The 12,892-nt window shown below is 48.7% G+C and overlaps 1 protein-coding gene across 3 annotated transcripts in view; it reads right to left on the bottom strand.

Moving 5' to 3' along the window:
- Jade2 (jade family PHD finger 2) overlaps window positions 1–12,892 on the bottom strand; it is a 45,634-nt gene that overhangs the window by 16,747 nt on the left and 15,995 nt on the right. For all 3 annotated transcript variants that reach the window (XM_013030978.1, XM_013030979.1, XM_013030977.1), the window contains exons 5-7: window positions 8,122–8,279; window positions 2,007–2,155; window positions 584–795 (exon numbers count right to left, since the gene is read on the bottom strand). In XM_013030978.1, the coding sequence (XP_012886432.1) occupies window positions 584–795; window positions 2,007–2,155; window positions 8,122–8,279 (519 nt within the window). The remainder of the gene's footprint in view (window positions 1–583; window positions 796–2,006; window positions 2,156–8,121; window positions 8,280–12,892) is intronic.

Below are 12,892 nucleotides of genomic sequence, written 5' to 3' on the forward strand. Positions count from 1 at the left end.
AAGTCAGAGCCAGCTCGGACTTCCCCAGAGTCTGGTGCAGCTGCAGTGTGAGCCTGAACGTCAGAGCCAGAGTGCATTCTTGGGTCCTAGCCAGGACTTCCAGAAACAGCCTGAAGATATCCAAGCCTTCTCTTATCTTGGGGAGTTCTGGATAAGTTGGTGATGGGGCTTGAACTTAGAACCTGGCTATTGTCTCTGAGGATTTTTTTTTTGCTCAAGGTTAGCACTCCACCACTTGAGCCACAGCTCCAATCCTGAATTTCTGGTGGTTAACTAGAGATAAAGAGTCTCATGGACTTTCCTGCCTGGGCTGGCTTTGAAAAACCGTGATCCTCTTAGATCTTTGCCTCCTGAATAGCTAAGATTACAGATGTGAGCCACTGACACCCAGCTGTACTTATTTCCTAATAGCACTAATGGTAACAATGGCTCATAGTCTTGACTGTGTTAAGAACTCGTAACAAGCAACTTAATCTTCTCAAACTCACTTTCCTTTTTCTGCAGTGCTGGTACCCTGGTGGCCTATGAAACCCTACAATCACACACAGCCTGTCTGCAGTGTGGGGGGAGGGGGGTCCCCTACCTGGTGGACACAGACGTTGCATTTGTCACAGAAGACCATCTCGTTGCCGTCCTCACCCTCAGGAGAGCGACACACATCACATACGACGTCCTCGTCGTACTCGATGCCCAGCCCCTCCTGTGTCTCAATGGCTCGTGTCATATTCTGGTGGCACAATGTCTCCAGCTCTTCCAGCACACGCTCTAAAGTCAGCTCATCCAGCTCAGGTCTCTCTACAAGGAGGAAAACAGGGTGTGGGGAGGAGAGATAGTATCCGTGTTAGGAAATCCAGCATCCCTTGAAGTCTGAAGAGGCCTCAGATCCTGGGGCTGCAGCAGACTGAGAGAATGTCTCCAAAGGTTCATTGGCCTACTGGGACAACTAAGGAAAACTGGGCATAGGAGGGACTTTCTAGCAGAGGCCAGACCATCCACCTTGGCCTCTGATCTCACTGAAGACAGGCTGCCTAAGACCACATGGACAAATGTGTGTTCAGAGAGCGTGGAGTGTATAGAGTGGAGCTGGTTTAAATACACTCCTGCTATATCCCCTGGTGTTGGCTAGAATCTACCGCTGGAGCCTCTGTAGGATGAAATGTTCCAAAAGTGGTTGAATACCAAAAAGCTGGGCTTTCCTGGGTGAGGCCAATTACTGGGCTCCAGCCAGAAGAACCAGCCTCCCCCCACGCCCCACTGATTAGCTCCATCATATGCTCCCGTATTCTTTTATTTTCTTTTTGGTTGGCTGTGGGCTTGAACTCAGGGCCTGGGTGCTGTCCCTGAGCTTTTTCATTCAAGACTAGCGCTCTAGCACTTGAGCCACAGAGCCACTTCCAGTTTTCTGGTGGTTAATTGGGGGTAAGAGTCTAAGAGTCTCACACTTTCCTGCCCGGGCTACCTTCAAACTACGATCCTCAGATCTCAGCCTCCTGTGTAGCTAGGATTACAGGCGTGAGCCACTGGCGCCCAGCTCCCTTATTCTTTTATTTGCCAGTTCTGAGGTTTGGACTCAGGGCCTCGGGATTGCTTGGGTGGTGCTCTACCACTTGAGTCACACCTCCAGTCTGGCTTTTGCTGGTTATTTCAGAGATGACAGTTTTAAGGATTTTTCTGTCCAGCCTGGATCTGAACCTCAGTTCTCTGGCTCAGCCTCCTGACTAGCTAGGATTTTAGGAATAAGTTATCAGCATCTGGAAAGTTCATTCTTATTCTTCATGTGACATGCCATCATTCATTCCCCTCAAACTCCATGAATACCTATCATTGCTCCCAGCTGATGGCTGCAGAAGCTTCAGATATAAAGAACCAAAACTATAGCCATCGGAGAGCAGCAGGACCCCCACCCTGTCTGGGCCACTGTCTTTCAGGAGGGGAGGAATGTGAGGCTAGAAAGAAAATGCCAACCCCCTGTCCCAGCCCCATTCCTGGCACAGTGAACCACCTACCCATCAACTTGAGCTCTGAGTTGAGGATTTCCAGCCAATAGACATCAATCTCATCCAGGTCATAGCGGCTAGTCCAGGCAGGCTGGGAGCCCTCACCAAGTGCAGAGTTGCTTGAGGATGTAGAGGGGCCTTCCAAGGGTGGGAGGAGCCTGAGAAATCAAGAGAGAGTGTTGTAGAGCAAGGGGCATTAGCCTGCTCCTCCATTAGCCTGGAGAATCCAGTGAGTTGGTGGACCAACTCACTATTAGTTGTGGGGCTTGAACTCAGGGCCTGGGCGCTGTCCTTGAGCTTTTTGCTCAAGGTTAGTTGCTCTAGCACTTTGAGACCCAGCACCACTTCTGGTTTTCTGGTGGTTAATTGGGGATAAGAGTGTCATGGCCTTTCCTGCCTGGGCTGGCATCAGATCATGATCCTCAGATCTCAGCCTCCTGAGTAGCTAGGATTACAGGCGTGAGCCACCAGCATCTGGCTGAGCTGAGATTTTTTTTTTAAATTTATTATCTTTAAGTAGTTGTACAAAGAAGTGCCCATTCTACAAAACAGTATATGAATACAAAGTGTCTGACAACATTGCCACCCATCGCTCCTAACCCAAACCTTCTCTCACTTTCTTTTCTTCTTTTTTAAAAGAATTGTGATTAGGTGACTATATAAATTTCACAGATTTTACAGTATTGTGGGATAGTGACACTTAGTTAAAGTCACAAACACCTTTTAACCTTCACAAGGCAAATTGTCATTATCATCGTCTATAAAGTTTGTAGAATTCTATGAGCTTTGACAATACAATTACTTCTTCCACATCAGGTGATATTTACATTTCTTTCTTTTTGCTGTTCCCTCTCATTCTTCCCTTCCCATCACTGTCTTTGAGTTGCTTAGTTCATTTTCATCTATGTCCAGTGCAGCTGATGGGCTCCTCTGTTGTATGTTTTCCCATTTCCCACTGATTCTGTCCTCCTCCTGGTGTCCCTCCATTGAGCTCATATATATACCATATATGTGGTCAGAAACATGGAGTCATTTAGCAATGATATGACAAAATGAGTGATGAGTACCAGTCCTTTGTTTCTCAAGTCCGTTTACTTTGTCATATCTCTACATTTTGGCTTTAGCATCCACATATTAGGGAGAGTATGTGTCGTTTGTCTCTCTGCTCTTGGCTTACCTCGTGAGCTGAGATTTTTTTTTTATCATTCATGGGGCTTGATCTCTGGGCCTGAACGCTGTCCCTCTACTCTTCAGCTCAAGGTGAGCGCTCTACCACTTGAGTCACAGTGCCACTTCTGGTTTTCTGGTGGTTCACTGGAGATAAGAGGTTCACAGCTTTTCCTGCCCAGGCTGACTTTGAACCATGATCCTCAGATCTCAGCCTCCTGAGTAGCTAGGATTAAGGCGTGAGCCACTGGCACCTGGCAGTGAACTGAGATGTTAATGCCCAGTAGAGCTCGCTCTCTTCTCTCCCCTTTCCCCTTCCTCCATTATCTGCCCACCATACAGATCAGATGACTGCGGGTTACACAGGATGAAGAAGACCCAAAAGGCTGTGCAGAAAAAACTGACCTGCAGCTTTGGTTCACCATACCCACATCTACCCTGCTCAGCCAGAGCCAATTCCACTCTCCTCGCCTAAAAAACCTAGTGGGATAGAGCCAGATATGTTTCAGGACTTTAAGTCCCTTTGGTCTTAAAGCCTGAAAATGCCAAGGTCTTCAATAAAATTGAGTCTAGGCCAGGCACTAGGTGACTCACGCCTGTAATCCTAGCTACTCAAGAGGCTGAGTTCTGAGGGTTAAGGTTTGAAGCCAGCCTGGGCAGGAAAGTCTGCGAGACTCTTATCTCTAAACGAACTACTCAGGGGCTGGGAAGGTGGCTCAGTGGTAGAGCGCTTGCCTTGCATGCATGAGGCCCTGGGTTCGATTCCTCAGCACCACATAAGCAGAAAAAGCTGGAAGTGGTACTGTGGCTCAAGCGGTAGAGCTAGCCTTGAGCTGAAGAGCTGAGGGACAGTGCCCAGGCCCAGAGTTCAGGCCCCACGACCGACCAAAAAAAAAAAATAAATAAAAACGAACCACTCAGAAAAAGCTGGAAGTGGTGTTGTGACTCAAGTGGTAGAACGTTAGCCTTGAGCAAAAGAAGTTCAGGAGAGTGCCCAGGCTCTGAGGTCAAGCCCCAGGACTGCTCCCCACAAAAGGAAAAACTGAGTCCAGCTGTCCTCTGGCATCAGACGGACAGATGGTTTCACCATCACTATACACATACCTGGCTCTTTCTCAGACAGGTTCACAAGCAGCAAGTCGGAGGCCAAGCTAGCTCTCTGCAAACAAATATGCACCTGCTACCAGCCCCAGATCACCTGGGAGCTCAACTCTCCTTCAGTTCTTGGGGTCCCTGAGGCCCCTTGGTAGGGCTCTGACTGCAGGTGTAGACCAAAGCCCACCTCTGCCACTGAAAGGCTCTGTGTCCTCACAAAAATGAGCTAATAACATACATACCTTATGAGAGCTGCTTAGATTGTCAGGATTTATGAAAGTAACCTTTGATAAACACAGTGTGTGTGTGTGTGTGTGTGTGTGTGTGTGTGTGTGTGTGTGTGTGTTGGAATGAAAATGCTTTGGGATCTCTACCTAACACCTCCTGAAATGGAAAGAGGCTATTTTTCCCCCCTGGGCAGGGTGAGTGTCCCGTCTATGCAGCTGTGTGCTGCTCCTCAAATCCTGACACCAGTTTAAAATGCCAGCTCTTTCCATACCCCCGCCCTTTGGTTGCCATGGTTATTGCCTGGAGCCTGGCCTCCATCTGGCCAGCCTGCCAGGCCTGAGAGGCCCCCCTCACTTGCCTGGGAGGCCTCCTGGGGTCGAAGGCAGGGCTGCCAGGGGCTGTGACTCAGCGTAGGATGTGCAGGGGAGGGCAGGGCTTGAGATGGCACACAGACATGACTGAGCTGTGTGTGAGGAGGGCGCAGGCTCCAGGAAATACCCCATGTCAGCACGGGGACAGGAAGGAGGCAAGGCGCAGGGAAGCAGGGGCCCAAAGCAGAGAGAGGGAAAGGCCTCTTTGCAAGAAGGGAGGCTTTGAGGAGGTTGAGTGGGTAAAGGAGAAATGGAAAGGACCCCCAACAAGAGGAGCATATAAAGAGGTCCTTAATGAATGATGGTGGGCTGTTCCCACAAAGCAGGCCATTCCAAACGAAGCAATATTAACTCTTAGTCCAACCAGTGCAGTTGCAAACTGTCACTTCTTTTTCCTTTTTAAAGCACGGCCTCATGAATTTGTCACAGCCTGGCTTATGGGTGCCCTAAGCATATGCTTAGTCAGAATTTGGGGCACTCTTTGTCCAAAGGGTCACCTACCAATATAACACCAACCACTCCTGGCTTGCCTGCCAGCTAGCTACACCCCTGGGAACCAAGATCCAGGTCTTCCCTCTGAGGAAGCAGAGCTCAGAGCTGCCTTACAAACCAGAAAAGGCACTGCCTGTGTTTCTTGGGGTTTCCAACTATGAGCTACCTGCTCCGATTGGTCCCTGGAAGGCTTACCAGGGTAGGACATGGCTGTAGATCTGCCTCTCAGCCAGCAGCCCTGAGCTTTTAGCAAGGAGGATGCAGAAACTGGGCCGAGATCTAAGGGGAGGGAGGGATTTCTAGTCAAGAGGAGCAAACAGATATCAGAGGTTCATTTTTGCCCTGGGCTGAGTCTTCTGGCCACATTGAGCAGGGGCATTCATCCAGAGAGCTTTGAGACCAGGAGATGGGTACATGTGTCCAAAGGCTGGGAAGGAAGCAAGAGACTGGGACTGTAGCATTCAGGCCCATCATTCTTGCTATGGGCTTCACAAGGACAACCCAAGGTTTATTCTTGTGGCCTGTGATTTCCTGGCCCCAGCAGCCCTCCCCAGGCCCCCTGTGGCCTCTGCAGGAAACTCCCCAGAATTTCCCGACTTCCTCTCATCTAGCTAATCTGAGTAGTTTGTAAAGCAAGGAAGATCATTCAGTGAGAAGATGAACACCAACAGCTGTAGCACAAAGCCAGGAGTCCAGGCAGGAAAGTCTGTGCGATTCTTATCGCCAACAAGCCAGCAAAAAGCTGTGGCTCAAGTGGTACAATGTCAGCTTGGGGTGAAAAAGCCAAGCAAGAGTGTGAGGCTCTGAGTTCAAGCCCCAGTTCCGGTAAGAAACCAAAAGAGGCTCAGCACAGCAAGGCCTTAGGTACAAACCCTCCAATCCATGGTGATTATGGCTGCCCAGGTTTCCAGGGAGACAGAGGGGCTGGGCTGGGGGAGATAGCGAAGGGGCTGGGAAGAGCAGGGAGAACTCTCTAAGAGGATCCCTGTCCCTGCCCCCCAGGCTATTCTCTCCAAAGCTCAGACAGGCTGCGAGTGCCTGGCTCAAGTCAGCCCAGCTCAGCCATGTGTATGCTGGGAATGCACCTCATAAAGCCAAGACAATGCAGACACGTGTTCCCTTCCTGATGTCAACAGATAAAGTACCCGTCGGGCAGACCAAAGCCAAGCTACTGGTGTGGAAGCATCTGTAATTCATTACCCAGGCCAGCGGATGTTTCCAGAACCACCTGATATTGGCATCAAGGAGAAAAGACAGATCTGATTAGAACCTGCCTCTCTGCCTGGCAGATGGCCTGCCCCGCCCCACCATCCTAGACGCACATGGGGACAACATGCCATGGGTGTTCTCATTTAATCCTCACCGCTATATCCTCCAGCAGGTACTGGAATTATCTCTATCTTACAGAAGAGGAAACTAGCCCAAAGAGGTCCAATCACAGGTCTTTGGTCTGACAAGGAACTTCACCCATGATGCAGAAGGGGATACAGAGAATTAAAAATCTTCCATGCAGGCTGGGCACTGATGGCTCATGCTTGTAATCCTAGCTACTCAAGAGGCTGAGATCTGAGGATCACAGTTCCATGCTAGCCCAGGCAGGAAAGCCCATGAAACTCTGATCTCCAATTAACCACCAGAAAACTGGAAGTGGTCCTATGGCTCAAGTGGTAGAGCACTGGCCTTGAGCAAAAAGAGCTTAGAGACAGTGCTCAGGCCCTGAGTTCAAGCCCCATGACCACTACCACCAGCAAAAAAGTCTTCCATTCTTTCTCACATTGAGCATTTATCTCCAAGCTTACATTGAGCATGTATCTCCAAGCTTTCTAGTCAGTCCAGGGTTCCTCTGACTCCCAGAAGGCCCCACGCAAGTGTCACTGGCACTCAGCCCTCAGCGCACCTGGGCAGGGCCACAACACCTGTGATCCATACCCAGCACAGGACTGGCACTAAGCCGTTTGTGTGGCACATACAAACCAGTCATAAAGCTGGTCGCCAGGAAGTGATGGTGCCAATGTCAAGAGAAGGGACAGCTGTGATCTACACGGGCTCAAGGATAACCATGCGGCTGCCAAGGCTGGGAAGGGCCTGCCAATAACCCAAGCTGCCCAGCTTAAGCAGGCTGATGGGGAGAGGGGGGACACCAGGCCTCTTTGCCCTGAGGGGTCCCCAGGGTGCCGAGAGAAACACATAGCACTGTATCTAGAGGCAAAAGCCACATGGATGTCCTGCCAACGGCTTCCAGAAGTCTCTCTACCCCTTAGACCAGCAGGCTTTGCAGTCCATTGAGGACTTCCTTTCTGACTCAGTCCTACAGGCAACTCAGAGGCTGGTCTACTAGCAACAATTTCCAAAGCATCTACTGTGTGGGCATCTGGCTCCCCCTCTTTAGCCCCTCTTAGAGGGTCCTTTATAAGAAATGAAAAGCTGGGCACTGATGATTCATGCTTAGAATTCTAGCTATCAGGAGGCTGAGATATGAGGGTTGCTGTTCAAAGCCAGCCTGGGCAGGAAAGTCTATGAGACTCTTTATCTCCAATAAATTACAGAAGAAAAAAAAAAAGCAGGAAGTGGCACTGTGGATCAAGTGGTAAAGTGCTAGCCTTGAGCAAAAGAAGCTCAGGAACAGTGCGTTGGCCCTGAGTTCAAGCTCCAGGACTGGCCAAAAGACAAAAAGAAAAAAGACAAATGAAGATCCAAGGATGGAGGTGCATGCAGCCCCCTTCCTTGTCCTCTGCCTCAACAGCGCCCCCCAGCCTGGTGATTTGGCTCACCTCACCACAGGCTCTGGAATAGCTTCGGCCCCAGCAGGAACCTGCACACCTTTCTCCCATTCCTGTCGCCATGGGTCTGCCAGGATGTAATAATCATCTGGGCTGAGCTGGTATGAATCTGGGATCTTCATAGCTGTAATCAAGTCGGTCCGGAAAACCTGGCAGGGGAGAGAGGGGCAGGAATGGAGTCAGGGTGACCTGCTCCACAGGCCAGCGAAGAGGCAGAGAAACACAACGGAAGTGAGCCTTCTGCCTGCTCTCTTATAAATACAACAAACGCAGTAAGAATAATGCAAGCAGGGCACCAGTGGCTTATACCTGTAATCCTAGCTACTCAGGATGCTAAGATCTGAGGATTGCTCTTCAAAACTAGCCCAAGCAGGAAAGTCCATGAGGCTCTTATTTCCAATTAACTAGCAAAAAGCCAGAAGTAGAGCTGTGGCTCAAATGGTAGAGCACTCAGCCTTGAGCAAAAAAAGCTAAAGGACAGTACCCAAGCCCTGAGTTCAAGTGTTTGTATTGGCACTGGCATATATACACACACACATACACTCCAAAAATTGTGACAAACTTAATTCATGTTGTTTTTGACTCACTGAAGTACAAGTTACAAGAAGAGAGAGATGGGCTGGGAAGGCGGCTCAGTGGTAGAGTGCTTGCCTTGCATGCATGAGGCCCTGGGTTCAATTCCTCAGCACCACATAAGCAGAAAGAGCCAGAAGTGGCGCTGTGGCTCAAATGATAGAGTGCTAGCCTTGAGCTGAAGAGTTGAGGGATAGTGCCTAGGTCCAGAGTTCAAGCCCCACGACTGACAAAAAAGGAGAAGGAGAAGGAGAAGAAGAGAGAGATGGAAATGGACCTGAGAGAGAAGGGTAGGGGCTGGCGGAGGAAAAAAAAAAGCAACAGCAAAAAGACAAAAAAAAAAAAATCAAAGGGCAGAAAGGCTTCTGAGAATGTAATACTAACAGTATGTTCAGGGAATCACTAGGGGAAGTTTAAATCGTGTTATGGATTCACACTAGATAAATCTTAATGCTGGGGTGTGGGGGAGGGGCGTTGGCCTTCCCCAGGCTCCCTTCTATCAGATTCAGCACGAATGTCTGCCATCAGGGGGCGTCGTTACTGACTGTGTGCAACCTGCTGGAACCCAAGACCATGTGGGAAGCAGCTGAATGGGTGCACCGGGTGGGCCTAAAGGCAGCAACCTGCAGAATCTAATTACTGTCTGCCTCTAGCTGGGGAAAGCCCTGGCTTGAAAAAGGTCAAGTTTCTTGAAGACTCTATTTGCCAATATAATTTAATTGTTAAGACTAACACCCTAACATTTAATTAGGGTGCCAGTGTGAAAAAAATTAAAATCAGATTACGATTAAATGTTAATTAAACAGAAGATGGAATGTGGTGAAGATTTCACAGCCCTGATAATTTGCATATGTTATTAGCAAGCAGTAAGACGGCTAATGGGAGAGTGTAAACTCAAGCAACCCACACTCTTAGGCACCGCGTGCTTTGGGGGGTGTTTATAAAAGCAGCTGCCTTTGCTGACAGAGAGACCTCTTCTCACAGAGGCCTCTGGAGATTCTGCCATAACCAGCAGAGCAAGGGACAATATTAGTGCCCTAGGGGTACTCAGCACAGAATTTGGCAAACCTAGGATCTAAGCTGACCCCCAAAAGGGATCTAGGATGGTTGCTCTGAGCTGGAGTTTGTCTACCTGAGACAAAGCTGTTAGCTAACCTTCTATTAGCACCTAGAGGATACTTCTCTAAAGAGGCCTGGATGTGGGTGATTACAACCTGCTTGTAAGAGCCATGCTCTTCAGCCCTTTGTGGCATACTTTTCAAGCGGGATCTGGCAGTGTTGTTGGTTTGCCTGGGACCTGCTTCAGATGACAATCCCCCCCCCCCCCCACAGAGCTGGGGTGACAGGCTTAGACCTACCACACCCAGATCCTTGGTTAAGATGGAGGGTCTCCCTAAAAACTCAAGGTCTACATGGTAGAAGCAGCAGAGTGGACCAGGACAACATCCTGAGCCATCCAGCCCTCCCCCACAGCCTCGCCACCCAATGACTTGTCACAGAAGCCAGATCAGGTGGATTTCCCAAGAGAGGGCCTTCCAGGCCTGTGTCCACATATATGTACCTATGTCTGGCCTCTCCCAAGAACCCCTAAGCCTCCCATCCAGGAAACCCAGCCCCAGGTGACACTCTCCTGGGAAGTGTTGCTCAACACCAGCTTCTGGGCTTTAGCTGAACTACCATGGCCCTTACATTAAAATCTCCTGGCTTTCTGCCAGGTCTTCCTCCTGCAGGTGAGCTCAACCTGGCACAGCCAAGGTGCTAACAAATGTGGTATGACTCAAGATCCTTCCATAGATCAGACTCTTGGACTGCTACCCAAGGCCCTAAGTGAGCAGCTGGGGACTCCATTACCTTCCAAAGTAGTCTGTCCATTTCTACGAAACCTGTCCACAGACAAGGCACCTACACATCTGTTTGTTCTGAATTACTGAGAGTTAGGCTTGGAAAAGGCTAACTCTTCTAAAACTCCTAAAACACTTAAAGAAAGGGTAAAATGGACACTGAAGAATGGGATTCTTGCTGCAGCAAGGAAGTTAGGAGCTGGAGAGCAGCAATTTTCCTAGAATGTGAATGGTTACTACTTTTCTCTTTTAGCCGAAATTGACAAATCGTCTTTCAAGGGTTTTGCTGCCTAGCAACCAAGTTGTACTGAGCTACTTGGGAGATATTAATTGCAGCTTCCTCAAACAGTGTAAAAGATGTTTAAAGGCCTCAAACTCTTATTTAATAATCAACCTGAGTGCTGGGGGTGCCCCATTACCCTGGACAAGGGGGGAGACCCTCTGATGCTCAGATGTGTCACCCAGGAATATACTACATGACCCTGACTGGCTGCTCCTTTTCCTGTCACAATGATCTGAAAGTTTAGCTCTTTATACCTTTTTCCCCGGGAAGAGCTGAAAGCAAGCAGTTTAGTAAAGCCTAAGTAACATCTCAGTGACTTCCAAAAGCAAATAATGACTACAGGTAACTTCTGCTGACACGGGCCAGGAGTTCCAGGACACTGTAGTGTGATTTATGGCTGCCATTTGAACATTTCATCCTGAAACCTTGGTTCTTCGCTTCCTTAAGAAATGAATTACTAGCTGGGCGCCGGTAGCACATGCCTATCATCTTAGCTACTCAGGAGGCTGAGATCTGAGGATCATGGTTTGAAGCCAGCATGAACAGGAAAGTCTGTGAGACTCCAATTAATCACAGAAAAAGCCAGAAGTGGAACTGTGGCTCAAGTGGTAAAGCACTAGGCCTTAAGCAAAGAACTCAGGCCCTTTGTACATCACCTTTATGATAACAATTTAAAAAGAAAAAGAAAAGAAAAGAGCTCAGGCTCAGATTTCTAGCTCCAGGACCAGCAAAAAATAATAACAAAAGAAGAACTGAATCACTACAGGGTACCAGTGTCTCACATGCCTGTAGTCTTACTCAGAAAGCTGAGATCTGAGGATTGTAGTTCAAAGCCAACCAGGGATTGGAAAGTCCATGAGACTCATCTCCAGTTAACCACACACACACACACACACACACACACACACACACACACAGCTAAAAGAAGAGCTATGGTTCAAGCGGGAGAATATAAACCCTATGATAAAGAATATCTCACTCCAAAGCAAATGTACAGTTAAAATTAAGTACAAACACCAAAGAAGGCCTCTTGGAAAAGTCACCCGCTACCTAGTCATATTTCAAGCTACTACGAGGTTAAGTTGGTTTTATTTACTTAAAAAGAATAATAACTTAAAAATCCACTCAACATTTCTTTCTCTTATTTTCCTAAGGATAACATCACTTCCTGCTCTTAAAGGAGAATTTATTACGCACATTTCTTTTGCAAGACAAGTCCCAGAGGCCGGAGGCCCTCCCTTCCAGCTGGCGGAGCAGCAAAGCTCCCGACAATACTGAAAGTGGATCTCACACTCACACACACACTCCAGAGTGACGCTCAGAATGCAGGTGTCTGGCTCAGCAGAAGGCTTCTCCCCTCTTCCCCGTGGCCTGCTAGGAGGTCTGGAAACCTAACCTAAACCACAGGGCAGGCCCAGAACCTGTGTGCGGTTCTCCCAACTTTTGAGAGCATTTTACATAGTACTACAACAGATATCACCCTTGTTTTAATATACACTAGGTTACTCCAAACTTCTGGGAAATATCTCTGCTCCTCCTCTGCTGCTTTTTAGTTATTTATTAGAGAGGATTACTGTGTTCCGTTTTTTGCCAGGACTAGCTTCAGACTGTGATCTTTCTATTTCCCTCAGCCTAGAATCACAGGAGTGTGCAACCAGGCCTTATGGCAGGCTTAAGACCCTCCCCCACCTGTTTTTGTGCTAGTACTAGGGTTTGAATTCAGGGCCTGGGCGCTGCCTTTTCGGCTCTACCACTTGAGCCACAGCTCTACTTCTGGTTTTTTACTGGTCATTTGGACATAAGGGTGCCCTGGACTTTCCTGCCTCAGCTGGCTGTGAATGGCAGTCCTCAGATCTCAGCCTCCTGAGTAGGTAGGGTTACAGGCGTGAGCCACTAGTGCCTAGCTAGGAACCCATTCTTAAAGACTGGAACAAGTTGCTGCACTTTTACTGCCACTAGAGTCAGGCAGGGGAGAGGGAAAGGGCGTCCTCATACAGGAACTTCAGAGGCCAGAGGGTTTGGGGACATCCCTTGCTGAAAGCAGAAGTTGTTTTCTCAGGCCCTG

The sequence above is a fragment of the Dipodomys ordii genome, unplaced genomic scaffold, assembly GCF_000151885.1.
Source record: "Dipodomys ordii isolate 6190 unplaced genomic scaffold, Dord_2.0 Scaffold135, whole genome shotgun sequence".
NCBI lineage: Eukaryota > Metazoa > Chordata > Mammalia > Rodentia > Heteromyidae > Dipodomys > Dipodomys ordii.